The sequence below is a fragment of the Centropristis striata genome, chromosome 20 (genome assembly GCF_030273125.1).
Source record: "Centropristis striata isolate RG_2023a ecotype Rhode Island chromosome 20, C.striata_1.0, whole genome shotgun sequence".
Taxonomy (NCBI): Eukaryota; Metazoa; Chordata; class Actinopteri; order Perciformes; family Serranidae; genus Centropristis; species Centropristis striata.
Window position 1 is genome coordinate 6,405,414 of NC_081536.1, and position 14,624 is coordinate 6,420,037.

Genomic DNA, 14,624 nt, shown 5'->3' on the forward strand with positions numbered 1-14,624 from the left:
AAGGATGAAAAATCTATCATTTTAAAAAAAGGCAGAAGCTTGTGTTTTCTTTTCCCCAAACTGGGGTTAATGGGGGAGGGGGAGGGGTGCCCCCCTTCCTCTACAGCCCCCAAACAAAATGTAATTTAAAGTTTTAAATTGGAACCTTAAAAGAAAGCGGTTTTCTGGAGTAAGGAGTGAGAAAGTGAGCTTTAATTGCGACTTTCACTCTCTGCTGTTTTATCTCCCACAGTGCAGTCGGTAAGCCAGAAGAACCAAACTCACCCCAAAACAGCAAATCCTTAAGAAAAACATGGAGGTCAATGTCGGGGTCCGCCACAATGAGCGTCCTTAATTTGAATGTTTTCTGAATGTTTTCTTGTTTTACAGCTTCTGAATGAATCTCACTAAACAGAAATGTGTGTGTGCTGTGTGTTTGGCTTGTACAGGAGCTGGTTACCAACCTTGGAGGCAGATAATAGCGACGGCGTACATCGTCTCCACCGGTGGTTTTCTCCTGTTCGGCGCCGCGGGGTTCCTCCTGCCTTCCCTCCGCCGGGTCTCGCTCTCTCCTGCTAGATCCATGAACCGTCCTGGTTGCTCGGCGGCTCCCCGGTGCTGTTCTCCGGCGGCTGCGGGAGAGCCGTAGGGCGAAATAGGAGCGTCAAAGAGATCCGTGCGTCACCGCGTGCGTAAAGGTAAACTAACCCCCGTTACCTGCGCAGGTCCCCGGGGAAGCCAGACGGGCCGCTCACCTGGTTGTTTTGGAAACTAGCAGGAACAAGGCAGGAACATGTGGGCACGGACGCGTCGCTTCACAGGCCAGCCACACAAACGACTTAACGAGTTCAAACAGAGAAGCACCCGCCGAAAGTTTGAAGCGAAGTTTAAACTTCCAGGGAGCTTTACGCTACGGAGGGTTGGTGTGAATTTAGGCCGCAGTGGTTCATTACAAGCCGGTCTGTGTAGCCGCCGTCTGCCTGCGTCCAGAGCCGCCGACCGCCGGGCCACTTCAGTCTTCAACAAGAGGGAGTTTCGCTCCGCGGTGTTTCCAAGTTGGCTTCCTCCCACTCGCCTGTGTGATTTTTTTAATTTTTTTACATCAGCGTCAAGTGGGCGGGAACAATACACTTGAGTTCCGGTGAAGACTTTCAAAATAAAGTTTAAAAAAGTATTTTCTGTGTCGATGTTGATTTCTGTTAGATGTCGTATACTTTTATGTATGTACGTAATTTTTATTTTAAATGTAAATATTTATTGTTGTCTTTTATCTTTTTAAAAAAAAGTTTATTCTTCCTAGATCATTTTTCACACCATGTTTCTGTATCAGGGATGGGCAACTTAAATGCATCAGGGGGCCACAATTTTTCATCGACACTACCACAGGGCCACATATAGGACCGTGCACTTTACCAGATATGATGAAACTACAATTTTTAATATGTTAACAGTGCAGTAACTTCACATTTTTATGCTCAAATGCATGTATAACAGTATAAACAGGAATACAAAAGGTTTGAAGCAAATAAAGAATAAACACTCACTGAGATTTCTTTTTTTTCCAGTGCAAGAACAGCAGACCAACATTAATTGCAAGAAGTAATTTTGAGCATTTTTACACTGCACTTTTAAGATTTCATGCTCAAATGCATGTAGTTGTACTGAGGGCCACTTCAAGTGAGGGTGCGGGCCGTATGCGGCCCCCGAGCCTCCAGTTGCCCATCCCTGTTCTATATGGAAAGGAACCAATAAAAATTTGAAACAAAAACTGTAATTTCATCCACACTTCTTTTAAAATTTTAAGCAAACGAACCACCAAGAAATAAAGGTTGTAAACTTCTTTTTAAATTACTTTTGTTTAATTTAGTTTAGTTCGATTCGGTTTTCATGCTGTGTTTAGACAATACCAGAAAAAAAACTTATTTAAGGCATAAATCGTTTTAACTACCTTATTTGAGTATATATTCAACTTTCATACTTTTGTTTAACTTAGTTTAGTTCAATTCAGTTGCCATGCTGTGTAAAGACAATATTAGAAAATGCTTATTTGCAGCAAAACTTTTTAACTACTTTATTTGAGTATATATTCAACTTTCATACTTTAACATCTTGTATAAGTTTGATATTGTACTGACATCTTCTCCTGAACATTAGGCTATGGGATTTAGATTGAAGTTAATTTTATTTTGAAATCAAAACATCAAACATCCGGTATTAATCTGTGTATCTCTGGTACATTGACGTTATTCCCTATTTCCCCACAGTGCAGCTTCCGGTGCCCGTAACCGACCTGGGATAAGGAATACAACACTGCGACCCCCTGGTTCAACCTCATCACTGTTCACTTCAGCTGCACATATACACATATGCACAATACAAATAATGCAAATAACTGAAAATAATAACTCCAATTTGCATTTATGTTAAAAATGTATAATTTATATGTTATACTTTTTTTGGGAGAAAAAACAATATTCTATAATATATAACTTCAATATAATGTTTTTTAATGTCCATTATAGTGATTTATATAATAATAATATTGGAAAAGTGTCACTCCGGATGCCCCCATATCAGCTAAACCAACGGAAAAGCTGCAGATTGTGTACAGGTTGAGAGGTAATAAATGACACAAACCCAGTGAGGCCTGCCTGTGGAAATTCATCACTCACCATGAGGGGACGGCCCCTGCTGGCACCACTGGTACACTGTGTGTGTGTGTGTGGGACTGGTGCCATATTGCTGGTCCAGCTGGCACCTAGATGTCTGCTAGAAACATGCAGTCAACCAGGCTGAAGGATTAAAGGGTCAAAGCAATGTTACCTGATAGGAAGGAGCTGCAGTGAACAGTTAGAGAAGGTTCTGAGGGCATGTACTAATGAACTCTGCTACTCTGACTCGCTGTTTGCTTCCAAGACAACTGGAAGAAGGAGCCTGACAGAGTGAAACCATCCTGGGGTCGGTTGATTCATAGCTCTCAAGAGTGATAAAGGGTTGAGGCTCCACATTAAAGCTCTGACATATTGAGAGATTATTAGCAGCGAGCAGAGAAAAACCCCGGGCTGACTTCTTCCAAGAGGAGGGAAAAACTCTGGGAGACATATCACATCTTGGCAAGGCATCAGGGTTCCCACACTTACTTAGACCCTGACGTTTAAAATCTTGCTTGGTGGAATTCACTGCATTATAATTTGCAGGGTTATGGACAGGGCACGACATATAACATTGGTTATGGATGCTGTCAAGTATGTTTTTCATCCATTTAAGAGCTTTAAACCAAATGTTTTTCATAATCAAAGGGAAAAAAGGCAAATATGAATAGAAAATTGTTGGTTTTATTTCTGAAGATCAGAAAGTGGTTCCGATTTACTATGACAGTATTCATTATGGCATTGTTTAAGAATCAGATGCACATTCAACTCTCAACAATGACACTCAATTCTATTCCAGCTAGTTTCCTGATAAAACCTATGATTTGTGAAGTTGTGATCAGATTCTATTGTATTCATTTATTACAAATTATGAAAGGAAAACACATCAAAGAGGGGGGAAAAAAACAATCAAAAATAATTACAAGACATTCCAGTTTCTTTAGAGTTTCACTAAAAATGCAATCAAAGACAGAAGAGACCCATCTGAGAATTGTGCAAAAACCTATAATTATCACATATCTAGACATGTATTACACATTCTAATCACTGTAAACAACATTATCAGAGGATGTGCTCACAGTTGGCAGCTCAAACCTGCAGACTGAGACAGCACAGAAACAGCCAGCCTGCGGATGATTCCTGCATGGCACCACAGATCATTCAGGAAGACCAGGATTAATTAACAAACCCAGTTCAGCCTTATCATTTTTTACATACAATCTAAAAAAGTAGAGCATTTTCATGGTTGTGTGTCTCAGCACTCTGAGACCATTTAAAGATAATTCCTGCATTTTTCTCTGCAATGGAAGAGAAACTGGTGCAGAAACACACACGTGGATCTCAAAGCTGTAGAGGTTAAAGCAGCAGCGATTTTACATTTCTAATTTTTGCAAGAACAAAAAAGTTATCACACGACTCACCCTGTTTCCCAAAGCTCTAACCAACACCTCGCATTGCAAATAAATCTCAACAGGCAAAACCGTTAAAATGAAAATAAAATGATTTTTTTTAAACAGTGTAATCACAATAATTGTAGTGTAATTTACATAATAGCATTTTAAACCCAACAGATCTATTTATTATAGTTCTACAAAGTATCTTTTTTCCCTAATTCACACTAATAAACCGATGAATGGCACAGGAAGACACAAAACATTTGAGGAACAAAAATATCTTAAATCAAAAACATGAGGAGAAATATAGCAGAACAGGTGACGTTATGGCAACAGATGCAGTCAAAGTGCAGAGTCACAGTGTTTATGGGTAACGGGGAGAGATGAGGTATGTTTTCTCTGCCACATTCAGGAGGCACTGAGGCGACACCAATGTTGAGGGGAAATAAACAGCGTACATGTCTCTGGAAGACCAAAAAGCATCAACCTGGATTTAAAAACAAACTGGAAAAAACACACCAGTTATGTATACATGTGTATGTTCTGATGAGTGTAAATGTCTTTGGGTCGGAGAGTGTGTGGTAGTGCTGTTGGTGATCATTAAGGCCCAAAGATGGAGCCTCTTTGGGTCGCTGAACAGATCAGCTGATAGGAAGCCGTCTGCCCGGCTGCTGCTCAGTTTCCAGTGTAGAGGTCCACAGTGCTGGAGCTGAGGCCACGGCTCTCCCTGAAGTTACTGCCTCCCCGAGTCTGAGAGAAACAGAAGGAGACAAACTCAACTCAACTTTATTTGTAAAGCACTTTAAAACAACCACAGGGAGGAACTGTGGCATGGTCGGAGACCATACTCATATATTTTGGGACTGCCCGAAAGTACAAACATTTTGGAAAAATGTCAAAGAAGAACTGGAAAAAATTTTGGCAGTAGAACTTCCAATGGACTCTTTGTTATTTTTATTAGATGTGTTTCCTGACCACCTGTTTACCACAGAACAATGTTATATATTACACATTTTGTTGATGATTGCAAGAAAAATTATTACTATAAATTGGATGAAGAAAGACCCCCCAATGATCATTCAGTGGTTACAGAAAGTAAAACATGTCTACATGATGGAATATATGACTGCCCAATTACAGCTAAAAGTACCTGTTTTTATGAGAAGGTGGGCCCCAGTTACAGACTATATTGCTTAAGACTCTTACACACTATTATCTAAATAAGCCCTTTTTATTTTTTATTTTTTATTTTATTTTTATTTTTTTGGAATACAGAACCAGATAAAATATGTGCAATACCCTTTACAGTGCCATTTGTGTGACAGATGAAACCCAATCTCAAGATGTTTTGATTTTTTTTCCTTTGTGATGTTAATTGTCTGTAAATGTGCATAAAGGCAATAAAGTTAAAAAAAATAAAAAAAACAACCACAGCCGCAACAAAGTGCTGTACATAAACAAACAGAACAAGAGACAATAAAATAAATAAAACAGGAATAAACACTAAAATAAATAGATTCATTGCTTTTTAAAAAAACAATTTAAAAAACAATAAATAAAAGCAAACCATGAAACACTAAAACAAGAGCAGAGTCTCATGCGTGGTTAAAAGCCAAGGAATAAAAATAGGTTTTAAGATGAGTTTTAAAAATGGACAGTGAGGAGGCTTGTCTGATGTGCAAAGGTACAGTTGAAACCAGAAGTTTACATACACTATATAAAAAGACACATATGCTTTTTTTTCTCACTGGCTGACATGAAATCAGACAATCACTTTTCCTGTTTTAGGTCCGTTAGGATTACCAAAATTATTTCTAATTTAAAATGATCTCCCTGATATTTTGGTTGATTTCTTTTGACTTTCCCATGATGTTACACAAAGAAGCAGTGTGTTTCAGGTGTGGCTTAAAATACATCCACAGGTGTGTCTCCAATTAACTCTAATGTTGTCAATGAACCTATCAGAAGCTTCCAAAGACATGATAGCATCATCTGGGCTTTCCCAAATTGTTTCAAGGTATAATAATGTTAGTGTATGTAAACTTCTGACTTTGAAGAAAGTAATAAAAAATTGTCTTAAAAAATCCTTCTCTCATTATTCTGGCATTTAGCAAATAGAAATAATTTTGGTAATCCTAACGGACCTAAAACAGGAAAAGTGATTGTCTGATTTCATGTCAGACAGTGCGGGAAAAAAAGCATACGTGTCTTTTTATATAGTGTATGTAAACTTCTGGTGTCAAATGTAGCTCATTCCATAGATTGGGCTATGGATTTGGCTGCAACAGAGGAAGCTCTGTCCCCTCTGAGCTTCCGTTGAGACCTCGGTACCTCCAGGAGCAGCAGATCAGCTGACCTGAGACACCGAGCAGGAGCTCAGAGAGAAAAAGTGGGGCGAGACCATTTAAAGATTTAAAAAAACACAAGAGTCACGAAATTCAACTCCCTGAACCCCATAACCCACTAGAAGGGTTTCCTTTTCAAAAATTTGGCAAAATGACACCAGCCAGAAACTGTACAAACAGAAAATATGAGCAGATATCAATTCAACCTTTGAATAATTCGTGTGATGAACACTTATGTCAGGAAGAATGACCAAATCCAGGCTTAAAATAGATATTTTATTTAAATCACTTTATGCTCCATATGTTACTTTAAAGTTAAGCCAAAATAAGCTGGTTGCACAAATCAAGTCCTGTAAAAAAAAACATTAAATTCTGCATTCCTCACCATAACGAGGGAGCCATAAATGACTAAGCTGAGGCAAATAGTCATGTGACATAATTCATAGAAACTTTGACTGAACTGCAGACTGTTTACACAGATCAGAGAGGAGAGGACAAGAGAAAATGTAAGTAGAAGTTGTAAAAATGAAGATAATCAACATGTCTAGCATGTACAAAGAACATTTTGGAGTTCTCCCCAGTAATAGCCATGATCTCTCTGTTTCCATAGTAGTGAAGGATTTATATATTGTAGTGAAAAATGTGGCCACAGTGAGTAAAATGTGAAATGAGAAGAAAAAAACACCCTGAATCTGCTGGTTGTTCGGGGGGTTAAAGACAAGATTTAAAAATAAGTAGTATAAAGTGTTTACAATTAAAGGACTGAAGAAACTGTTGCTCACCTGGAACGAGTCATCACTGGTTTTATTCAGGTAATTCAAGGAAGCAGCTCGCTTCATGCTGTTGAACAAATAGTAAGAAAATAACGTTCATACTGTATCTGATACATCAAGACATTACTTAAAACTTTAACAGGGCAAACTCGAGAATATGGCGGGAATTTGGGTGGAAAAATCTGACCCGTTTTTTTCATCACTCCCAAATTAAAAAGTAAACAAACAGGCTACCAGCATGCTTGCTGGCGTACATGTGGAGAAAGGGAGGCAAATCATACACATATTTTCTGGGGATGTCAGAAACTTAACCCATTTTGGGGAAATGTACACAAAATAATTAAAGATATCCTGGGTTATACAATACCTAAAGAATGTAGTGTTATGTACCTTGGGAATTCGAATCATTATGTCCTGGTCAAAGACAGATATTTAATAAAAATACTACTGGTCACATGTAAAAAAACAATAACAAGATGGTATAAGGTCGAGCCACCAGCTGTAAATGAATGGTTAGAAATCATTAGAGAAATCCATAACATGGAAAGAATGACATATAGACTTAGAATGAAGGAAAATGTCTTTTTGACTAAATGGGAGAAGTGGACGCGATGGGACACAGTTGTGAACAATTGAAATGTATCTTATTCATATTCTTTTCTCTTATATCTGTAAACAGTGTAATTTAATAATGGACGCATGTAGCCATGACTGTTGTACTTTTTTTCTTTTTGTTGTTCTCTTTTCAGTTGTATCTGTTTTTTTTCTATCGCTTCACCCATAGGATGTAATACATGGATCTACAGTACAGGCCAAAAGTTTGGACACATCTTCTCATTCAATGTTTTTCCTTTATTTTCATGACTATTGACATTGTAAATTCATCAAAACTATTAATGAACACATGTGGAATTAAGTACTTAACAAAAAAGTGTGAAATAACTGAAAACATGTCTTATATTCTAGTAAGCAAAGGGTGGTTACTTTGAGGAATCTAAAATACAAGACATGTTTTCAGTTATTTCACACTTTTTTTGTTAAGTACATAATTCCATATGTGTTCATTCATAGTTTTGATGCCTTTAGTGAGAATCTACAATGTAAATAGTCATGAAAATAAAGAAAAATGCATTGAATGAGATGGGTGTGTCCAAACTTTTGGCCTGTACTGTATATGTATACTTTGATGTTTTCATGTGGAGCTGAACATTTTCAATAAAAATTTAAGTTTAAAAAAAAAAAAAAAAAAAAAAAACTTTAACAGGGAGTATCAGCCATTTTCCAGACCTATCTAGAACTTTTTGTGTTCTTACTTGGTGTTGGTGCTGCGAGGTTCAGGCGGTCCGTTGCCCTGCAGTTTCTTCACCAGCAGCTCGCTGCTCCGACGCAGAACGTCCCGGAGCTTCCCCAGAGAGCCGCTGCGCTGGAGGGCTCCACTGCCGTCCTGCAGACACACACAATCATCAACCATCTATTCCCCATCTGGATCCTTTTGCTCTTTGCTTGAATGTTTGGTGGCAGTCCGGCAGCATCATCAAGTCTAAAAGGTTTACAATACAATACAATACAATACATCTTTATTATCCACCATGATGGAAATTTGCCTTTGGCTCACCGTAAAGATACAGAATTTCATTAAAAACATACAGCGGTTGAGAATGCAGTTAAAACATAGAATAAGAGAAGAAAAAGACAATTTAAGAGCAGTTAAAAAGCATTACATTCTTTACGGCAATTAATGAGGTGAGGCACGCAATGCTAGCATCATTTCATTTTCTGATAACTGACATTTCAACATAATTGTTGACACATCATTTTTATCATCATGTAACCATAAAGTAAAGTTACACCTTTAGTAACTAGAGTCTATTACCCGCACCAAGAAGAATATTTTCAGTTCGCTTTGGTTTGTTTGTCAGCAGGATTCCAGAAAAACGAATGGCCCACTTTTTATGAAACTTTGTTAGAAGGGTGTGGCATGGACCAAGAAAGAACCCAATCAATTTTGGAGCAGATCCAAATTGCAGGGCGGGTACACAAATTATTTTTTACTTGCGTTAACATTGCGAGACTTTTTGGCATTTGGCCTTGGCAGAAATCTTCACTCACTGAGGGCCTTCTAATTGATTAATGAAAGATAATCAGAAACTATTCTGATGATCCGTTAATAGTTTATATGATTTTTAAAGCATCTTTTGGCATCTAAATTAGGGGAATTTGCTGCATTTCTCTGTCTGATGTGACAGCAAACTGAATTCCTTTGAGTTATGTTATATTATCACAATTTACAGATCAAAGTAGATAAAGACAATAATGAATCTCAAGCTTTTTATAATCAATCTGTTAATTTTTTTTAAAGTTAGCCTTCTGTTGGTCACATAGCAGCTCTTCTGCATATTGTGTGTTTAACAGGATTTTTAAGGTCCATTTTCAAGCTTTTCAAGCTCCTCAAAGCTGTCATAAATAACACACCATATACAATACATAAAATATATACAATACACTGATTATATAATTTCTTCATCATGTGAAATTAGATTATATTGTGATACACACAAGCGAAATCATCTTTCATATCAGCATTAAGTTTTATGTTTCAGAATGTACCATCTGTTTCTAAGTCCTGGCATCCTATATAAACTAAATTTCAAGCAGTTCCAAGCACTTTTCAAACCTAGAAAACACTTGACTTTTTTAATGTGGTGTTTTCAAGGATTTCCAGCACCTGTAGGAACCCTGAATCAAACTGAAAGCTTTTTATCCTATTTAAAAAGTGCATAAACCATCCATCCATTCATTTTTAGATTACTGTGTTTTAATTATCGTTGAAGCAGTAAACAATGTGTGTAACGTCCTCTGGGTTTGGTGAAACACAAACAAAACGCTGTATAAACAGTGTTTGAGGTGTAATCATCATAATGCAATGTAGGCATATCACCAGCAGGGGGGGCTGTGGGTAAATAAGATGCATCTGCCAGAAACTAAATGTTTTTGTTCCACCGAATGGCTCTGCAGACAGATGAAACCTAAAAGAATCTCCACTGAAGGCGCATCAAAACAGACGTCTCCAGAGAAAAGACAAAAGTTCACAAATGAAAAACTTTATTTGAGAATACCAACAAGAGTTGATGCAATAATCTTCACAATGCAGAATGGTAAATATAATGCAGTCCTACTTACTAAGATAGTGCTTATAGACCTTACCATTTATGTTCTTCCACTTTAGGAAACTGAAGTCACACTATATATGTCAAGAATAGACAGTTCAATAAATAAGCATTCCACTAACACAACAATATTGTCATAATTATGTGATGTACATAGTCAATTTGTTTTGTTCAGAGTTGCATTAGAAGTATAGGTGTACTCGTTGGAAGGAATGAAGAATCAAGGCAAGTAGCATACCGAAAAGCCGTATAAGTGAATGCACTTGTCAAATCTATAAATACAGCCTACAATTACACTTTAAAGATGTTAAAGTCATTTTACATTCAGTTAGTTAAACATCTGAAATAACATGTTGATCTTGAGGAAACACTCGCACTGTACTTTCGGTGTCTAAAAACATGATTCACCAAAAATGTTTACTTGCAAACAACTGTGTAAGAAAAAAAAAAAGGCAACACACTCCATTAAGCTTTGTTTTCAAAACACAGTATCCATAGCCAGAGTGGGCACCGTGACTGTACCACCAAAACATACACAATTACACACTAACACTACTGTGGAATCCAGGCTTCCATTCAATTATAACACTAGCTTCTACTCCTGCACCGACAAATGAAAAGGCAATTCTGGGCATTTACGTCCTTTATTTTGAAATCAACGAAGCTCCGGGTGGTCTTTCCAGCATCAGCCAAAATGTTGCTAATTCCCTTTGTAAATGCAAGCTGCTGTGTACATATTGTACCAGCGTAGAGCCTGTATGAATACTCCATCAAACCAAGGACACTGACGCCAGTTAAGAGCGACTTGAAAATGAATTACCATGGCAACAACAGTGATTGCTGTGATCCGAGCAATTTGCTGTCAACTGATGTTGGCCCTTCTGGTGTTTCACAGCAAGCAACACTACGGCAAACTACTGCCTTAATATTCAGCCACAAAATAATAGACATTAAAAAAAAAATGTAAACAAAATCATAGAAAATTGAAATGAAAAGGAAATAGATCTATATAAACAAAAAAAAATTGGCAATGCTCCCTTCTCATTTTCCCGCACACGAGGCAGCAAAAGTCAGAAAGAAATGATTTTTGATTAGCATGTGAAATAATACAGTACCATTTGTTTCCAAACTGTTCAGGCATTTGATCTCAAAATTGTTAAAATAGTTAAAAAAGTAATCATCTAGATATGGTAGCCCATTTCTGCCAATGTGATAAAAAAATAATAAAATCCTGTGTGTCATGATAATGAGAATTTTTTTCTTAATAATAACTTACGGGAAGAAATTCTTTGTAGCATAACTCAACATGTCACAGGATGATTTTGCCTGATTGGCTGTGAGTAATTACTGATCACAATTTGCCGCCAAAAATTAAACTATCCCAGACTTTTAGTTTGGCCGCAGATTCAACCGGCCTTTCTTCATTAATCAGGTTTCTTACAGCTTTTTAAGAGTAAAATTCAAGCAGTTTTTAAGCACTTTCAAGGTACCTAAACCAGAAATTGCCAGACTCCTGAAGGCTTTATCATCACATCTAAACAGCTTGTTGTAAAAAATAGATTTAACAGAACTCCTTTATACCCAGCGCAATCAATTTATCTAACCAGCTGTTCATATTAACCTTGATTGTAGTTTTGATCATGATTATTTACTGCTCACTAACTGTCAAAGGAAAAGCATCAACGGAGGTCTTATTTCGCTATAAATGATGAGTAAACACAAGAAAATTAGTTTAATTCAAATATAAAAATAAAAAAAATTGGTTTACATGAGTGATTGTGTCGACACCAGATTATTAAAATCAAGCATTTCTTTCAGGAGGATATTCAGATTCAAGTATATTCCTGACCTTGAAAACAAATAAGACTCCAGACTTTCAAGGATTTGGATGAACCCTGATTAGCATAAACAACTTATTATCTTTTAAGAAAGTTTCTCGTTATTTCAAGATAAGTAAGTCATTATTGAGAGGGTTTCTACCAAGTCATAATTTAGAGATACCAACTAGTTATTTTGAGAAAGTTCCTCATTGTTATGAGACGAGACCTTTTTTTTCTCCCATCACAAGGCTTTGTTTTAATCATACTTATATTTTTCTTTTACTGGCAGTAATGGGCTTCCATAACTGATGGTAAATTAATACCTTTCTTTAAAATAACAGAAAAACTAAATAAGGGCTAAATACAGGCACCAGGTTGGAAGCCAGCTTTGAGGTCAACTTTCACTTGTATAATCAGACTGTGAGTGCAAACAAATTCAGATTGAGACCAATGCAGAGCAACTGTGGAAAAGAGTCATTTTGTAACATAGTGACTCTATAGTGATTGTAACATTTGTCTGACTGTGGGTGCGAGTGATGTCTGGAGCTGCAGTCAAAAGGTGACACTGATCCTCAAAATCTTTCATCTTTTGCCCTCTCACAATAAATTACTCTCCTGCTCCTCTTATCCAGCCAAATAAATCTACTATGCACCTATGAAAAATTACAAATGGGTGTTGGCGAGAGGAAAAAATGTGCGAGTGGCTTCCTCACAGGGAAAAAGGTTTCACACACGATGACGTTTTCTTTTTAAAGTGAGAGAAAGAGTTGAAGTAACGATTTTTCCGACGTGGTGGACGACACAAGGTTAGTGAGAGGAAAGGGACAGAGAGAGAAAGAGAGAGAGAGTGAAAGGAAGAGAAGGAAACAAAAGAGAGCAGCAGAGATGAGAAGACCAAACGTCCCCAGAAGTTGTCAGTTGAACAGCGTGACAGATGACAACCGCGAGGGGGCTTTCTGAGTCTCTGCCGGAGGAGGGGGGGCACCGGGAATGGTAGAGGAGCTGTTGTTGGGACAGAGAAGGCCAGAGGGAACGACAACACACATCCTTTTGCTATTGTGTTGGGGAAGAAGAGAAGGATGGAGGAATAATCTTGATGGCTTAGGCCTGATAAGAGAGAAAAGAGAGAAACAGACAAAAATGGCACACATTGTAAGATTAAGAGCTTTGGGATGGGCTTCCTACGCTGGACACCTACACACTGCTGAATCTGAGCTTTATCCCTTTTTTTCTACGCTTAACTACACTAATATGATCTTTACTGCACAAGTTTACTGTATTAAGGAGCCTACGCAAACAGAAATGATGTATAAAAACCAGCAGCACAGGAGCTGCCCTTCTCTGTGAAACATTACGGCTGCACTACAACAAGCAGGTCAGTGATGCAGTGGGTTGGTGGTTGCAGTCACTGTGACTCAGCTGTATTTTTCTCTCCTCTCCACTCTGAACTTGGCAAACTGTGTCCAGCCAGTGACTGTGCACTGCAGATGTGGGACATCTGCAATCATCAGCAGTGAAAGGCGCGCGCTGATAAAGCCATTACACTGACGATAACTGGGACTGACGTTTTGAATCACATCCTAGAGTTAATCATTTTGAAATTCCTGCAGAAACAAGATAGGGCTGAAAAAAAAAAAAAATACCTGACTGTGATTGTTCTGGATGATATGATTTACGATATTGGAGGGAAAGATCAGGATTCGTGTCATTATTCTCATATTTTTTCATTGAAAAACATATTAAAATGATAATGTTTGGTTTTATTTGAGAATCTCTATTAAATAAAGATTCTTTCCTTGGTCTGTAGAAAAAGATTTGTAGATTTTGTCGAACATCTCTACAGCACCACAATACTTCATTAGGTTTGGTATTTTGCTACATTTTTTGGCTTTGACAGATATAGCACCTCCAAATTGCATTTTTAAAATAAATAAATAAATAAAAATGCTAATCGTGCAGCCCAAACCTAAGATAAAAATCTAATGAAAACCTGATCTGCTGTACTGGCCTCAGCTTGCCCTGACTGTTCCCTTTATGACTAAAGAATAATCATCTGGCCTATCTATTACATCACTAAAACCCACCCAAGCGTATTGTGTGGAATGAGAGTTCAAGAGGGAGAGTACAATCCACTGAGCGAGAAAAGGAAATTTGATTGACAGGCTGATTGGTTGTCATGGCAAGAGTAATCAACAAGGAAGTAGATTAGTGACATGTGGAAAAAGGGGAAAAAAAGGCAAAGGATGAAATCTAGAAAACATGCAAACAGGCACAGCACATTGAAGCGTCTAGCTGAGAGCGCGAAGCAACTGCAGACACAAACATACTTGTAAATTCAATCATGCACACATACCACCAATTAACCTAAACACAACCACTAATTAGCTGCCACCTCCTCAGTGTTAGGTGCCTGTATACCTCCACTTGTTCAACACAAAGTAAGCAAATGAGCTCCTGTAAAGTGGCACTTAAATTTGTCCCATCTTAGTAATGTA

General features: G+C 37.7%; 2 protein-coding genes across 6 annotated transcripts in view; both read right to left on the reverse strand.

The window, feature by feature from the left end:
• ptk7b (protein tyrosine kinase 7b) overlaps positions 1 to 1,024 on the reverse strand; it is a 101,278-nt gene extending 100,254 nt beyond the window's left edge. Inside the window, exons 1-2 of one of the 2 annotated variants that reach the window (XM_059359768.1) lie at positions 735 to 1,024; positions 444 to 611 (exon numbers count right to left, since the gene is read on the reverse strand). In XM_059359768.1, the coding sequence (XP_059215751.1) occupies positions 444 to 564 (121 nt within the window). In that variant the 5' untranslated portion in view covers positions 565 to 611; positions 735 to 1,024. Of the gene's footprint in view, positions 1 to 443 lie in introns of both variants that reach the window. The other variant, XM_059359767.1, reaches the window with a different exon arrangement.
• Positions 1,025 to 3,306: 2,282 nt separating this feature from the next.
• The window catches only part of klc1b (kinesin light chain 1b), a 32,699-nt gene continuing 21,381 nt past the window's right edge, over positions 3,307 to 14,624 (reverse strand). For 2 of the 4 annotated variants that reach the window (XM_059359769.1, XM_059359770.1), the window contains exons 14-16: positions 8,456 to 8,586; positions 7,152 to 7,209; positions 3,307 to 4,774 (exon numbers count right to left, since the gene is read on the reverse strand). In XM_059359769.1, the coding sequence (XP_059215752.1) occupies positions 4,700 to 4,774; positions 7,152 to 7,209; positions 8,456 to 8,586 (264 nt within the window). In that variant the 3' untranslated portion in view covers positions 3,307 to 4,699. Of the gene's footprint in view, positions 4,775 to 7,151; positions 7,210 to 8,455; positions 8,587 to 10,227; positions 13,237 to 14,624 lie in introns of those variants that run through there. The other 2 variants (XM_059359772.1, XM_059359771.1) reach the window with 1 other exon arrangement.